Source organism: Geotrypetes seraphini, chromosome 8 (assembly GCF_902459505.1).
Source record: "Geotrypetes seraphini chromosome 8, aGeoSer1.1, whole genome shotgun sequence".
NCBI classification, from domain to species: Eukaryota; Metazoa; Chordata; class Amphibia; order Gymnophiona; family Dermophiidae; genus Geotrypetes; species Geotrypetes seraphini.
Window position 1 is genome coordinate 79871294 of NC_047091.1, and position 14853 is coordinate 79886146.

Below are 14853 nucleotides of genomic sequence, written 5' to 3' on the forward strand. Positions count from 1 at the left end.
TTAACTGTTGGGATCACTAATCAAACGGGATTCGGGATAAACAACCTCTTGTTATCAGTACCCAAGCTCTAAACCATTGACAGCCACCCTTCCCCAAGAGCTTTTCTAAGAGACACATGATTAGTACCGTACAATCCCCATACAGCTCTTTACTATGAAGGTCCTGCTAAAGACTTCCTGAGTCAGGTCAAAATCCATGGAGTCCAGCTTCTTATTTCTAACACTGGTGAAAACTGGGTTACAAACACACAGTAGATTGCAAAAATTTTTAGTTCTGGCTTAGTGGTGCTTAAATTGCATATATCACCTGCTGAGGCAATAAAGCAAACTTACCGATGCCGAAGACAGGCTGTTGCTGCAGCCACACGACCCTGAAGTAAACTGCTGCCACCGCTAATGCTGGGCTTTGAGCATCTGCATTTGCTTAAGCCCTGCCGGCTCCCACCTTCTCTGAGAATCTCAGAGGGTGCGGGAGCCGGCAGGCCTTGAGCACGTACAGATGCTCAAAGCCTTGCACCAGATCACCATACAGCATTGCTGGCAGCAGCTTACTGCGGGGTAGTGTGGCTGCAGCAACATATTTCTTGTCCATGAAGGCTAGTGGAGGGTGTATGGAGGACAGCTACACCAGTGTTTATCGCAGCGGCAGGGGAGGGGGGCGCATACATGAAGACTTCAGCCCTGGTGGACACTAGGGGTTGAGTAGAGGAGGATGCAGCACTGGTGGTCAGATGGTGGCTTGAATATAAAACAAGACTCCCTTTTTTAGGCCAAAAATCTCAGTTGATATTTGTGTTTATATGGTAACTTTTTTTTTTGCTACAAAAGCTACTCTGTTTCATCTTGGACGCAGCCTTGTTTTGGTCTGAATTAAGGTCCCAAAGACATGCATCATTTGCACGTGCGGATATGCCGTTACAGAGAGCCATCTTTGGCGCCCTATTGTGTAAAATGCAAATAAGATAAAAATGTGACATTTTACAGTGCAGCCAAGCTTGTTGTACTTACCGTGCTTTAAATTAATCATCAAAGTTGTTGCAAAACTGTGACGTTAATTACCTTGCATTGGTCAGTGGTGACTGAGCCACTGCCAATTCAGAAAAATTGCCATCCCCATTGCATAGGAGCCACTCCCAGTAGCCAGGCAAGATACCAACCACTTGCAATGAATGAAGTGGTGTCATTTGATATTTCACTAATGCATATTTTAGTTGCATCAATGGGCTGAAATTGATGATTTTTCCCTTGTCCCAGCAACTGTATGACTTTGCTAAACCTCTCATCCTGAACAAGTCCAATTGAATCAATGTCCTTCCTTGGGATAAAGAAAAATGTGATACCAGGGACACTTTTGTCACAAAAGTCAAATAGATACTTTGGTATCAAAATTTGGTTCTTGAGGGGGCTTTGTAAACTAGCACAGGCAGTTAAATATTTTATGGTTCCTCCAATCCTATCACAGGGTGATTTTCCATGGCTGGTGCCAAGAAAGTTCCATTCAGCTGTGACATAAAAGCCATTATTATGATTTCATAGATTAATGAAATGTTTTAAGTTTTTGTATTGAGCAGCAGGAACCATCATTAAGGTAGTGGATATGCTCCAAAACAGGTAAATGTCCTTCAAATGCTTGATGAACTTTCTCAAAAACATGCGCACTTCTAATGTGTCATTGTTAACCTCCATAAAATAGAATAAATGGTCACCTAAAGATAACAATAATAAAAGAAACGTGAAATAAATCAAGGAAGATTTATAAGAACACAAGAAAACAGAAGTGACGTCTTTAAACAATAGGAAATAAACCCTGCTGCTTAAGTCATAGTTTCATCAAGATAAACAAAACATCAGGACACATAAAGGGCACAGTGGTGTCACAGGCCAGGGCATATTCTCAAAATCGTTGCCTCAACACACTGCTAACATGACATTTTGATATGACATCACAGAGTTCCTTGCAAAGGTAATACATTTGCATGTCTAAGTTTCCATGTAGTAAATAACACAGCACAATGTAACGTCCATTTTGAGTGGTCATTTATAAAAGTACATGGCAAAGCAAGATGTGTTATAAGCTTAAAAGCACGATAAGCACAACAAGCTTTCTGTAAAACACAGTGTATCCACGCATGCAAATGATGCATGTCTTTGGGACCTAAATTCTGACCAAAGCAAGGTCGGATCCAAGATGAAATAGGTACTTTTTGTAGCAAAAAAGATGCTCTTTGAAATGACATAAAAAATAAAAATAAAAACTACACAGTAGAGATATTTACACTCAAAAATGGTGAAAATTTGCATAAAAAGTGACATCATGTCTTTGTCGCCATATCTTTGCTTACAGTTGGCTGCAAAGCCTCCTAGTACAAATCCTAGACATACGTCATGGCCCATGACTACTGATCCAGTTATGGCAGGGGTCGGCAACCTTTTTAAAGCAAAAAGCCAATTTATCCTAAAAATTTGACCCAAGATTTACAAAGAGCCACAATGGGTAGAGAAGGGAGTTTGAGATATTCCAGGTCTCTCACTCTCTCTTCCCTCCCCAAGGTTTATCTTTTCTCACCTCATTCTTCCCTCCAACTCCTCACAGGTCTCTGCACCTCTCTTTCCTCCCTATCCGCATGCCCGTCCCCCTTCCCTCAACCCATAGCCAAGGTTCTCTTCCCAAACTGGGCCCCGACCCTTTTATCTCCCTTCCAACTCCACGATCCCCCCCCTGGCCTACCGAGGTACCTGGGGGTCTTCATGGCAGGAGGGTAGCCCTCTTGCTCCTGCCTCCAAGCGGCTGCCTTCTAAAATGGCTGCTGTGACCTTTTACAGCTACTCGCAGCATTTGTATTATGAGGAACATGGCACTCTGAAGATGACTTCCATTTAGCTGCCTTTAAGTCTCGAACCAATAGAGGTCCAGCTAAAAAATGTTGCATGGTTTTATCTGAGACCCCAGGGAATATCAACATAAAACTGTGTTCATTTTGAAGGAGGAGGTTGAGCATGAACCCCTGGTCTCCATGATATAGAATGACCCAATGGTAAAAAGATGAGTTTTTAATTTATAACATTCTATTAAAGGAATCAAATAAATATACAATAATATAATACAAAAAGATATTCATTACAATTAGATTCACAATTATAATTTTTCATACATATTTCTATCATTCCTCCAAAATATATTTCCATATGATCTATTTCATTCCTCTATACACCCCCTGTTCCCTTCCCCCCCTCCATTCTTTTTATTTCCAATTATAACATTGTAATGAAGGAATTAAGTAAATATACAATTCAAGTCCAGAAATGAAACAAAACTACTTCTGATGAGTTTTTAGATTGATTTTAAACTGTTTAACAGAAACTTCAGATTGAAGAGAGAGCGGTATCCCATAAAACAGGAGCTAAAAAATAAAATGCTTTCTTTTTGGTGGTTTCATAATAAGCATCTAATGGACTGGGAAGAATCAGAAGATGATCAGCTGTGGAATGTAGGAGTTGGGGCAGAGTGTAAGGAGGGTCAGGCTAGCCAGATGGAGAGGGCCTTGTTGGTAAGGGTAAGTGTTTTAAAATGGATCCTTTGCTCAACAGATAATCTGTATAGTTTTTTTAGTAGAGGTCCAGCAGAATCCCTACGTGTTGCATGACAGATTAATCAAACTAATTGCAGTTCTTCGAGGAAGAAGAGAGGAGGTTTTGTGTGGGTGGGGCTAGGGGTGGAACAGGGTGCGGCTGGGGTGGAAAAGGGCAGGACCAGAGGCAGGACAGGGTAGGGCTTCGTGTCTGGGATTTTGCGGCCCAAAATACAGTAAGTGCCGGATTTTGAAAAGCCATCTGGACGCCTGGACAGTCCTCTAAAAAGAGGACATGTCCGGGTATATCCAGACGTCTGGTAACCCTATGCATGTCCAAACTAAAATTGAAAGAGAGAGCTCATATTGGCACCGGTTCTTCTCCCCCTAAAAGTGCGTGAACAATTTTTGCTAAGTTCATAACATTTTTGCAGGGCCCACATTTAGGTACAGAAGAACAGGTGCTGATATGTGCTTTCACTTTCAGTTCTGTTCAGACATTCACACATGTTACTTTCTATCTGCTTTAAACTTTGCAGGGGCTTCCTTCTGGTTGCAACCCCTGTGGAGTACCACAGGGCTCACCATTGTCACCCATACTCTTCAACCTCTTCATATCCTCCCTCGGTACCACTCTAGATACTCTAAACGTTACATCATTCAGCTACGCAGATGACATAGCCTTACTCCTCCCCTTCGACACCCAAGACCCTACCTCAACAGGCAACCTGAAAACAACACTGGAAACAGTAGAAAAAAATGGATGTTAGACCACAAACTAAAGCTAAACTCGGGCAAAACAAAATTTCTACTTCTTGAAAAAGACAAAACCCCATCCATAACAGAATTAGAATTAAATGTCACCAAATACCCCATACAATCTTCTTTAAAAATCCTTGGAGTATCGATAGATAGATGCTGCACAATGCAGGATCAAATCAACATTACTACCAAAAAAGCATTTTTCACCATGCGCAACCTAAGAAAAATAAGAAAATTCTTCGACAAAGAGCATTACAGGATCATAGTCCAATCCCTTGTCTTGGGACTATTGGACTACTGCAATATCCTCTACCTACCATGCCCCACAAACCTGATAAAACAACTACAGACCATTCAAAACACTGCCCTCAGACGGATCTACTCACTCGGAAAATTTGACCATATCACCAATGCCTACCTAGACTCCCACTGGCTACCAATAAGAGCCCGAGTTCAATTTAAATTCTACTGTCTACTATTCAAAGCAATAAACGGAACTGCACCTATCTATCTAAACAACCGCCTAATCCAAAACCTCACATCCAGACTACGGAGAACCCAGACCCCATTCTCCTACCCACCACTCAAGGGAACTCAGCGCAAGAAGATGCATGATGCCCTCCTAGCGACGCAGGCAGCGAAACTTGACCCCACTATCTCCAACCTGCTGACAGCAACAAGAGACTTTAAATCATTTCGAAAAGATCTCAAAACTCTGCTATTCAAAAAATCTTTAGAGTCCTCTTAACTCTTTATCTTTAGAGCTCTCCCTCCCTTCCCCGCAACCTCTCTGATGTCTCCCTCCCCTCTTACTATCTTTTCCAACTACCCCTCAAAGCCTCTAGTATGCATCTCCTGTAGCATCTCCTGTAGCATCTCCTCTAGTATGTAATCTCCTGGAAATGTCCAGCCATCTTCTTATGTAATCCGCTTTGAACTGCAAGGTACAGGCGGAATAGAAGTCACTAATGTAATGTAATGTAAAATAAGACAAAAGTGGCAGTTAAATTTCAAAAACTGGCAGGAAATCCCTTTCTGTGAACCCTTGAACACTGTCCCAAATCTGGCAAAGAATAATTATTTCAGCAACTGTACAACAGAAGCCTCTGTTCAGCTCTTTGCATTGCTGTGGAATACCTAACGTGACCATTTATTTTTTTTCATCAAAAGGGGACATCTATTAATTGTCAATCCCGCCCTAGCCCCGCCCCAATCCCACCCTAGCCCCGCCTCAACCCTGCCCTAGCCCCGTCCCCAATCCCGCCCCCAATTACTTCCATTTATTTTTCATGTACACATAATATCTTCATATTAATTCATAATGGTAACCTTAAAATTAAAAAAACTACAAAGCAAATTATACGCAGAGAAAATGCTAATTATCATTTATATTTGAGGGGGTTTCAAAGATGTCAAGACAAATGACTATAAAATATGCAATGTCACCTCAGTAACTATAGAAAAATAGACAAATATAGTGCAAAATATAGACAGCAGATATAAATTCTCAAAACTGACACGTTTTGATCACTAAATTGAAAATAAAATCATTTTTCCTACCTTTGCTGTCTGGTGATTTCATGAGTCTCTGGTTGTATTTCCTTCTTACTGTATTTCCTTTCTTTCATTTTTTTCTTTCTTTCTTTACTTAGATCCAACAATTGTCCCTTTATATTCCCTCCCTCCTTCCTTCCTATGTCCTTAGTGCCCCCAGTGCCTCTGTCCTGTGTCCCTAGTGCCCCCAGTGCCTCCTTCCCATGTCCATAGTGCCCCCAGTGCCTCCTTCCCATGTCCATAGTGCCCCCAGTGCCTCCTTCCTATGTCCATAGTGCCCCCAATGCCTCCTTCCCATGTCCATAGTTCCCCCAGTGCCTGTCCTGTGTCCTTAGTGCCCCCAGTGCCTCCTTCCCATGTCCATAGTGCCCCCAATGCCTCCTTCCCATGTCCATAGTGCCCCCAGTGCCTGTCCTGTGTCCTTAGTGCCCCCAGTGCCTGTCCTGTGTCCTTAGTGCCCCCAGTGCCTCCTTCCCATGTCCATAGTGCCCCCCAGTGCCTGTCCTGTGTCCTTAGTGCCCCCAGTGCCTCCTTCCTATGTCCATAGTGCCCCCAATGCCTCCTTCCCATGTCCATAGTTCCCCCAGTGCCTGTCCTGTGTCCTTAGTGCCCCCAGTGCTTCCTTCCCATGTCCATAGTGCCCCCCAGTGCCTGTCCTGTGTCCTTAGTGCCCCCAGTGCCTCCTTCCCATGTCCATAGTGCCCCCCAGTGCCTGTCCTGTGTCCCTAGTGCCCCCAGTGCCTCCTTCCCATGTGCATAGTGCCCCAATGCCTCCTTCCCATGTCCATAGTGCCTCCAGTGCCTGTCCTGTGTTCTTAGTGCCCCCAGTGCCTCCTTCCCATGTCCATAGTTCCCCCCAGTGCCTCTGTCCTGAGTCCCTAGTGCCCCCAGTGCCTCCTTCCCATGTCCATAGTGCCCCCAATGCCTGTTCTGTGTCCTTGGTGCCCCCTGTGCCTCTTGCCTTTGTCCCTCCCCCGAAGCCAGCCTACCTGCCTGCCTCCTTAACCTCTCTCCAGTGCTTGATTCACCACCCCCACCCGCAGATTCAACCCCCTGCCCACCCGCCGGCCCGTGTACCGCCGCTGCTTGCCTCCCTGCCGGGCCGATTGAAATGCTGGGCCGCCGCAACTGCTTCTTGGCTTCTTCCCGACGTCAATTTTGACGTCGGAGAGGAAGTTCGGGCCAGTCAGGAAGCGATTGGCTGGCCCCGAACTTCCTCTCCGACATCAAAATTGACATCAGGAAGAACAAGAAGCAGCGGCGGCAGCCCAGGTTTTCAATCTGCGCGGCAGGGAGGGAAAGTTATCAGCCGTCCTGGTGTCCCCGCGCACAGCTTCAGGACTCTGTCCCTGAAAACGGGACATTTTTGGTGTCCCGAAGCGGTGGGTCGGGACAACGGGATGGTCGGCCCGAAAACGGGACTGTCCCGTTGAAAACGGGACGAATGTTCACCTTAGGAATACCCCACTGGCTTCATCAACATTCATTTTTAATGCAATGTGCGGCCACGTATTTTGTGCATTGCTCGGCACTTGCAAATTACGTTCAACCTGTGGTAACTGTGTGTTCAGGCCTGCAGTAGCCTTCCGCATCAGCTCTTTAATAATTTCTGATGCATCAAGAAGCCTCTGTGAATGTGTTGCTTATGGCCATAAAAGCATTTTCTACTGCTATGCCCATACCTAGCATGTCTTGGTGTAACTTAGGATCATACCGAGTGAATTTTCTGAGCTCTGTCAGAAGACAAATATTCTTTTATTGGTGGGAAGGGAGAGGTTTTCTAGCTGCTTGTGAATGAGTGTATGTGTGTGATTAACAACCTGAGGAGTGCAGGAAGGAAGGAAGCTCTGGGGGAATGAAGGGAGGAAAAAGCTGGAAAGATGGTGACCAGAGCTGCTGGAACAACAGTACCATCTGTTGGTCACTGGTGAAGCAGCACCATGCTAGATCGACAGATTTGGGTTTATAGAGTAGTACACCTCTTCTTGCCAATAGGAGTGTATTTCAGAAAAGAGCATGTAGCAAGGTGCAGGGTAAAATATCATTTTATGGCTGCAAGGGAGAGCCAGAAGGAAAATAAGACATAGAATGGTTTTATACGTCTCACCCAGTGCAGTGGGAAGCAAAGTTATCCATTCAAGGTTAAAAGAAGTTGGCATCAGAGGTGGAGATTAGAACCAAGGCATAGGGAAAGAAGGTGACTTGTTTTGAGGTGCCACAGATGCTGTCGATGACAGAGCCAAGGGTTTGGACTGAGGGCACAAAGAAAGAAAGTGACATCACAAGGTTTCATGCAAAGAGTCAGAGGACAAAAAGAAGATTAATTATTTTGATTAATTTGTCACACAACACTGGAGAAGGTGAGAAGAGAGGTCAGTTTGCAGTATTTGGAGGGTGTCAAGGGATATACCATATATACTTGAATATAAACTCATCTAAATATAAACCAAGGTAATCTTTTTCTCCAAAAAAGGGTGAAGAAAGGTTGATTTGAATATAAGCCAAACTCGTGGCAGTCTCATGAGGTTACTATGGGGCCTTGCATCAAGCATTTTAAGTAGTGAGATTGCACAGAGCAGGAGCATAAGAGGGTTGCTCTTGCCCTGGCTTACCACTAGACCATCAGTGTTTAAGGTAGGCCTAGAGAGAAGCCTGCAATGAGTCTATGCCTATTTTATCATTCCCTCTTTGAGAAATTCCCTAACCCTTATTTTTCTTGTTTATCTGTTTTAATTAGATAGTAAGCTCTATTGAGCGGGGATTGCCTCTTACATGTTTAATGTACAGAGACGTGTACATCTAACAATACTACAAAAATAAGTGGTAGTAATACTAAGACTCGAATATAAACCTATTTTTAAATGGAGCTCCTTTCTTGTTGAATATGTATTATATTGTACACCGCTCGGATCCTTTTTTAGACTGTTATGCGGTATAGAAAGTTTTTAATAAACAAAAACGTTTTGGGCCTTTTTTTTTTAAGCCCAAAAATCTGGGTTTATATTTGAGTATATACAGTAGTTGCTTAATACCCTGGCCTTGACCTGTGACTCCCAATAAGCATCTAAAATGTATGCCCTTATCTCTCTCTCTCTCTCTCTCTACAGGACCCGAAGATCAGGGAGGTGCTAGGGTTCGGCAGTTCAGAGACCCGGCCAGAGGACAAACTGGTGACGGTTGTGTATGGGGCAGACTTGGTAAACATCAACTTCTTGAATTTCATGGCTGTACAGGAGGACACGGCCAAGGTGAGCTGGGAGCTCCAAATGCAATGTGCTTTGCTGGGTTAAAGCAGGCACACTAAAATAGGGGAAACAAATCCACAAAAATCAAACAAGCAAGAGCAAAAGTGGAAATGTCCAATCAGAATGGTGCACAAAAAGTGTCTTTCAACTCATCTGATAAATCCAAATGTCTTTATTCATCCAAAATAACTCATTCATCCAAAGTAACTCAATGACTCGACATGATCATGTTTCGGCCACCCGGCCTGCATCAGGAGTCTTAGGAGTCTTTGGGTATCAATTGGTAAAAATATGCTCTAAAACACAACGATCAAACCGTTGCTCCGAATCTTGTGATGCTACAAACCAACACGACCTTGCAATCATTGAGTTACTTTGGATGAATGAGTTATTTTGGATGAATAAAGACATTTGGATTTATCAGATGAGTTGAAAGACACTTTTTGTGCACCATTCTGATTGGACATTTCCACTTTTGCTCTTGCTTGTGCTGAGTTAAAGCAACAGAAGCCAACCAGAATGACAATGTGTGTTTTGGGGGAGAAGAAGCCTGAAAGCTTGTTGCCAAACAGTTTGCATGATACTACTTTTGCTTTGTACTTGGGGGCCTGGTCTTATTCTCCCTGTGGAACTGCTTTTGGGTGGAACGTGAGTCATGCTTAGTAATGGAAGAATGAATTCTATAAAATTCTAATTCTATTTTGTCATTTTGTTATAGGAATACTGTTACTATAATGTAAGCTGCTTGAAAGAAGAGGGATGCAACATTCAAAGACGAGAATCACAAAGAAGTAAAGGATAAGAACATAAGAATAGCCTTACTGGGTCAGACCAATGGTTCATCAAGCCCAGTAGCCTTTTCTCATGGTGGCCAATCCAGGTCACTAGTACCTGGCCAAAACCCAAGGTGTAGCAATATTCCATGCTACCGATACAGGGCAAGCAGTGGCTTCCCCCATGTCTTTCTCAATAACAAACTATGGACTTTTCCTCCAGGAACTTGTCCAAACCTTTCTTAAAACCAGCTACACTATCCGCTCTTACCAAATCCTCTGGCAACGCGTTCCAGAGCTTAATTATTCTCTGAGTGAAAAAATATTTCCTCCTATTGGTTGAAAAAGTATTATTCTAACTTCGAGTGTCCCCTAGTCTTTGTAAATCTTGATGTAGTAAAAAATTGATCTACTTGTACCCATTCTACTTCACTCAGGATTTTGTAGACTTCAATCATATCTCCCCTCAGTTGTCTCTTTTCCAAGCTGAAGAGCCCTAACCATTTTAGTCTTTCCTCATACGAGTGGAGTTCCATTCCCTTTATCATCTTGGTCGCTCTTCTTTGAACCTTTTCTAGCGTCACTATATCTTTCTTGAGATAAAGAGACCAGAATTGAACACAATACTCCAGATGAGGTCGCACCCTGGAGCGATACAAGGGCATTATAAAATTCTTAGTCTTGTTAACTATCCCTTTTTTTAATAATTCCTAGCATCCTATTTCCACCGCCGCACATTAGGCAGAAGATTTCATCGTATTGTCTACGATGACCACCAGATCCTTTTCTTAGGCGCTAATCCCCAAGGTGGACCCTAGCATCCGGTAACTGTGATTCAGATTATTCTTCCCAATGTGCATCACTTTTCATTTGTCCACATTAAATTTCATCTGCCATTTGGACGCCCAGTCTTCCAATTTCCTAAGGTCCGCCTGCAATTTTTCACAATCCGCATGCGTTTTAACAACTTTGTGTTTTAACAACTTGGGGCTTGATTCACTAAGCAAACCGATCATGCGACCCCTTTGCGACCCAGTTTCCCTCCGACCCGATTCATTAACGTGTTAGCAATCCCATCCCGATCCGTGCATGCAAATGAGGGAAATGGCATGCAAATTTGGGAGGGCAGCAATTCACTAAACTTTTTCCCCTAAACACCGACTGTCTGGCCGATCAAGAACAAGAGACTTGGTGAGGACCAGTCGCTTGTGTAAAAAACTGCTCTGCCCCAACTCTTCTCTCTCTGGCTCCCCCGACTCTCCTGCTCTCTGCCACTCTTCCCCGCAGTGCGAGCCCGTGGTTTTAAAGTGGGGCTGCACTGCGGGGAAGGGCGGCAGAGAGCAGGAGAGTCCAAAATTGCCCACCCACCGGCCCGCCCTACTGGCCTACTACTCTCCCGTACATAAAAGTTAGGAGCAGGAGGGGTGCTCAGTTCCTCCTGCTCCGTAGGCCTCCCTCCTGCCACCGGCATGTCATGGCCCACCCACTCACCCCGGACCAACCCAACGCACCCCGACAGGCCCACCCTTGGTTGGGCTGGCCAGACCCACCCCACTCCCTGTACCTTGAAAAATCGTTAGGAGCAGGAGGGATGCCCGGTCTCTCCTGCTCCTTAGGCCTCCGTGATATCTTCGGGAGCAGGAGGAAATGCAAAGTCCTCCTACTCTTGCTTCTCTGCCGGGCACCTTCACAACACCGGACTTAGGCCATGCCCTGGTGCATCATCTGATGCACAGGGAGGGTCCTAAGGCCCTGATTGACTGAGGCGCCTCGGGCTCCTCCCTTGGAAAGGGCCTAGGGCACCTCAGCCAATCAGGGACTTCCTTAGGGAGGAATCTAAGGAAGTCCCTGATTGGCCATAAACAAACATTGTGATCAGATACAGTGCCAAAACATTATTATTTCAAAATGTATATACTGTCTACAACTAGGTGATGTTGGCTTCATTTCAGTAAGACTTGTTTGCCTGGAGCACCAATTTTGCCCATGGTCTTATCCTTTTCTTCTTTGTGACTCTAATGTAAGTTGCCTATGCCTAGCTATATCTGTTGTATACCGCCTTTATTGAATTTCTTCATAAAGGTGATTAATATATAAATAGGAAATGTACATATCGTGGCTCTTTTTCTCTCATTCCCAATGGCATTTAGTCTGTGCTATGTGTCTTGCTATCATTGAATATCTCCCTTTCACGTGCTGGTTTTTCAGAATCATTCTATATTTTATATATATATATATATATATTCTATTTTATTTTTTTTTAACAGATATGGACTGAAGAGCTCTTTAAACTAGCTACTGACATTCTAGCACATAATGCCTCCCGGAATACCTTCCTGGAGAAAGCGTAAGTCACTGTTGTGCCCTCTCTCTCCCAACTTCCTCTACCCTGGTCATGCCTCTGTTCAGCAGAATGTGGTGGTTTAGAGAAGGAGCTTCAGGAATCAGTACAAAATTAACTTTAAAAAAAAATTGTTGAATCATACCAAGAAAAACATTGAAAAGAAGTAAATAAAAAAAAAAAATACAATAGTTTTATATTGACATAAGTATTATATGCCAGAGGCTCCTTGAAATCAAAACCCTATCATCTCTACAAAGTGGCCAAAGCTAGGGTTAGCATAACTTGAACAGATCTGCTAACCAACACTATAACCCATACATAATTGGATACGTTTTCAATGAAATGTCTTGGGAATAATTGAAATTGTCTAATCTAGATGTTTCAAATTATTCAGTGAAGGGGTGCAGTTTCTACAAGTGGGTTAGCTTTGCACAAACCATGACAGGAATTAACCTCATTCCTAAGCTAGGGTATATGGAGTTTGATCTCAGTCTTTCAAATTTACTGCTAATGCTCATTGCAGTACTTGCATTGTGCCACAGAGAGCTTCCTTCCGGAGTTGTTAAGATGTAACATGTATAGGCAACTTATCTAGGCACACTTCTTTTTTTTTTTTTTTTTTATCAAGCTTGTGGTATCAGAACGATGGGAAATACGAACGTTTCTACACTCATAGTTTTGCAGGAAATGGTTGGAGTGGGAGAAGTGCTAAGAGGGCGTGTTAGTAGGATTCAGGGAAAAATGTATCACAAAAAAGGCGATTATGTGGAAAAGTGATATAATTTGCTTTTGAGATATTTAACGGTGTTTTAAAAAATAAAAGTGTGGAAACTTTGTGAAGATCTCTTGTATTTCTCTGCCACATTTTCTTGGACTTGAACCTCATTTCTCAATACTTGAGGATCTTCCCTTTCTCCACAAAATTCACCAAATAATTGCTTTGGACTGACACCTCTATATTCAATGCAATTCTGTGGTTTCTCTTTTATCTCTATAACCGTTTTTCTGGCATCCAGCTTTTTATCCGTTGGGATGGGGAAGGTCCCAGGTGATCATTGTCCACAACAAAGCGACACTATAAGGGCAGTTCTATAATCTAGCCATCTATATTTCCAGGCACATTATGCAAGGACATTTTCAGAATACCCAAGCAGAATATGCATAAGTGACAGCAAGCATCTTAGGATATTCTAATACCTGTGAAACTTTTTTTTTATTATTAATTTCTAAATATTACAACAATTGTAAATTACAAGAATACACGAAGTAATATCCATAATAAGAAATAAAAAAATAAGTTATTACATATTGTATATATAGTTTAAATTATGTATGTAATTCTGTAAACCATTTAGTTATAAATGGTATAGAAATTTTTTAAATAAATAAATTGTGTCCAGCCCACTTCTAGGGGAAATAGAATGACATGAGCATAAAGAAAATTAAACAAAGGAAAACTACTAGGAATATTTCAACACTAATATAATTTTATTATATCCCTCTTCAAACCTTAAAACTAAAACAACTACGTTGTCATAACCTCCTTATTAGACAAAAAATTCTCAAGATGTATAGGTTCCATAAATAGATAAGAATGATCTTCTTACATGACAAGTCCTGTGCAAGGAAATCCCAGAACGAAAGTAATACCTGTGAAACTTACATAGTGTGTATTTACAAGGGAGATGTACACAAGGACATACTGAAAGTTTTGCATGCCCCCCAGTAGTGAAGTAAGGGGGGAGAGGGGGTGGGTTGCAGACTGCCCTGGGCGCAGTCTTGATGGGGGGCACTGGCACCCCTGCTCCTTCTCTCTTCTCCCCGCTGGGTTGCTCCTTCCCTTCCCCCCCCTCCGTACCTTTAGCTCATCGCCAGACCAGGAAATAACATCAGAGGGAAAGCCGAGGCTGGCATGGACAGCAAGTTGGCGATGCTGCTCACACTGGGGAAGTTAAAGAAGTATGGGAAAGGGAAGGAGCACATGCATGTAGTGGGGGGACAAGTGCGCCACTTCCCCAGGTGCCTCCCACTCTCACTATGCCACTGCACACTCCTGCTGTATATAGGTTAGAGAATGACAAGGAGAAAAATTCTGTCCCCATCACTGCCCTGTCCTCGGACCACCATCCCCTTCACCGCCCTGTCCCCACCCCATCCACGTCCCCGCCATCCTTTCATCGCGCCGTCCACACAGCATCCATACAAGCCTCAGTACTGCAATATTTAGCTTATTCCTTCCTTATAAATCAAAGTTCTGGCTGCTGAACTAGAGAAAGAGATGTTGAGCTGGCAGGGCTTCGTTTATAAACTTTTATCAACACAATTAATATATTACTTTATCCTAAAGCAAAAAAAAGAAAAAGGAAATAAATATAAATTTTTTTTTTCTACCTTTGTTCTCTGGTTTCTGCTTTCCTCATCTTCTCATTCAATGCCTTCCATCCACTGTCTGTCTCTCTCATCGTCTTCCATTTGCTCTGTTACTATGCCTCTCCCTTCAACCCCCCTCCCCCAGTTGGTCTGGCACCTATCTTCTTCCCTCTGCTCCCCCCATAGTCTGGCATCTCTGTCTTCTCTCTACTCTATCTTCCCCATTTCCCTTCAGG

General features: G+C 43.2%; 1 protein-coding gene across 1 annotated transcript in view; it reads left to right on the forward strand.

Moving 5' to 3' along the window:
• PLCB3 (phospholipase C beta 3) overlaps nucleotides 1–14853 on the forward strand; it is a 121793-nt gene that overhangs the window by 60887 nt on the left and 46053 nt on the right. Inside the window, exons 4-5 of the mRNA XM_033953599.1 lie at nucleotides 8993–9133; nucleotides 12171–12250. Of these exons, the coding sequence (XP_033809490.1) occupies nucleotides 8993–9133; nucleotides 12171–12250 (221 nt within the window). The remainder of the gene's footprint in view (nucleotides 1–8992; nucleotides 9134–12170; nucleotides 12251–14853) is intronic.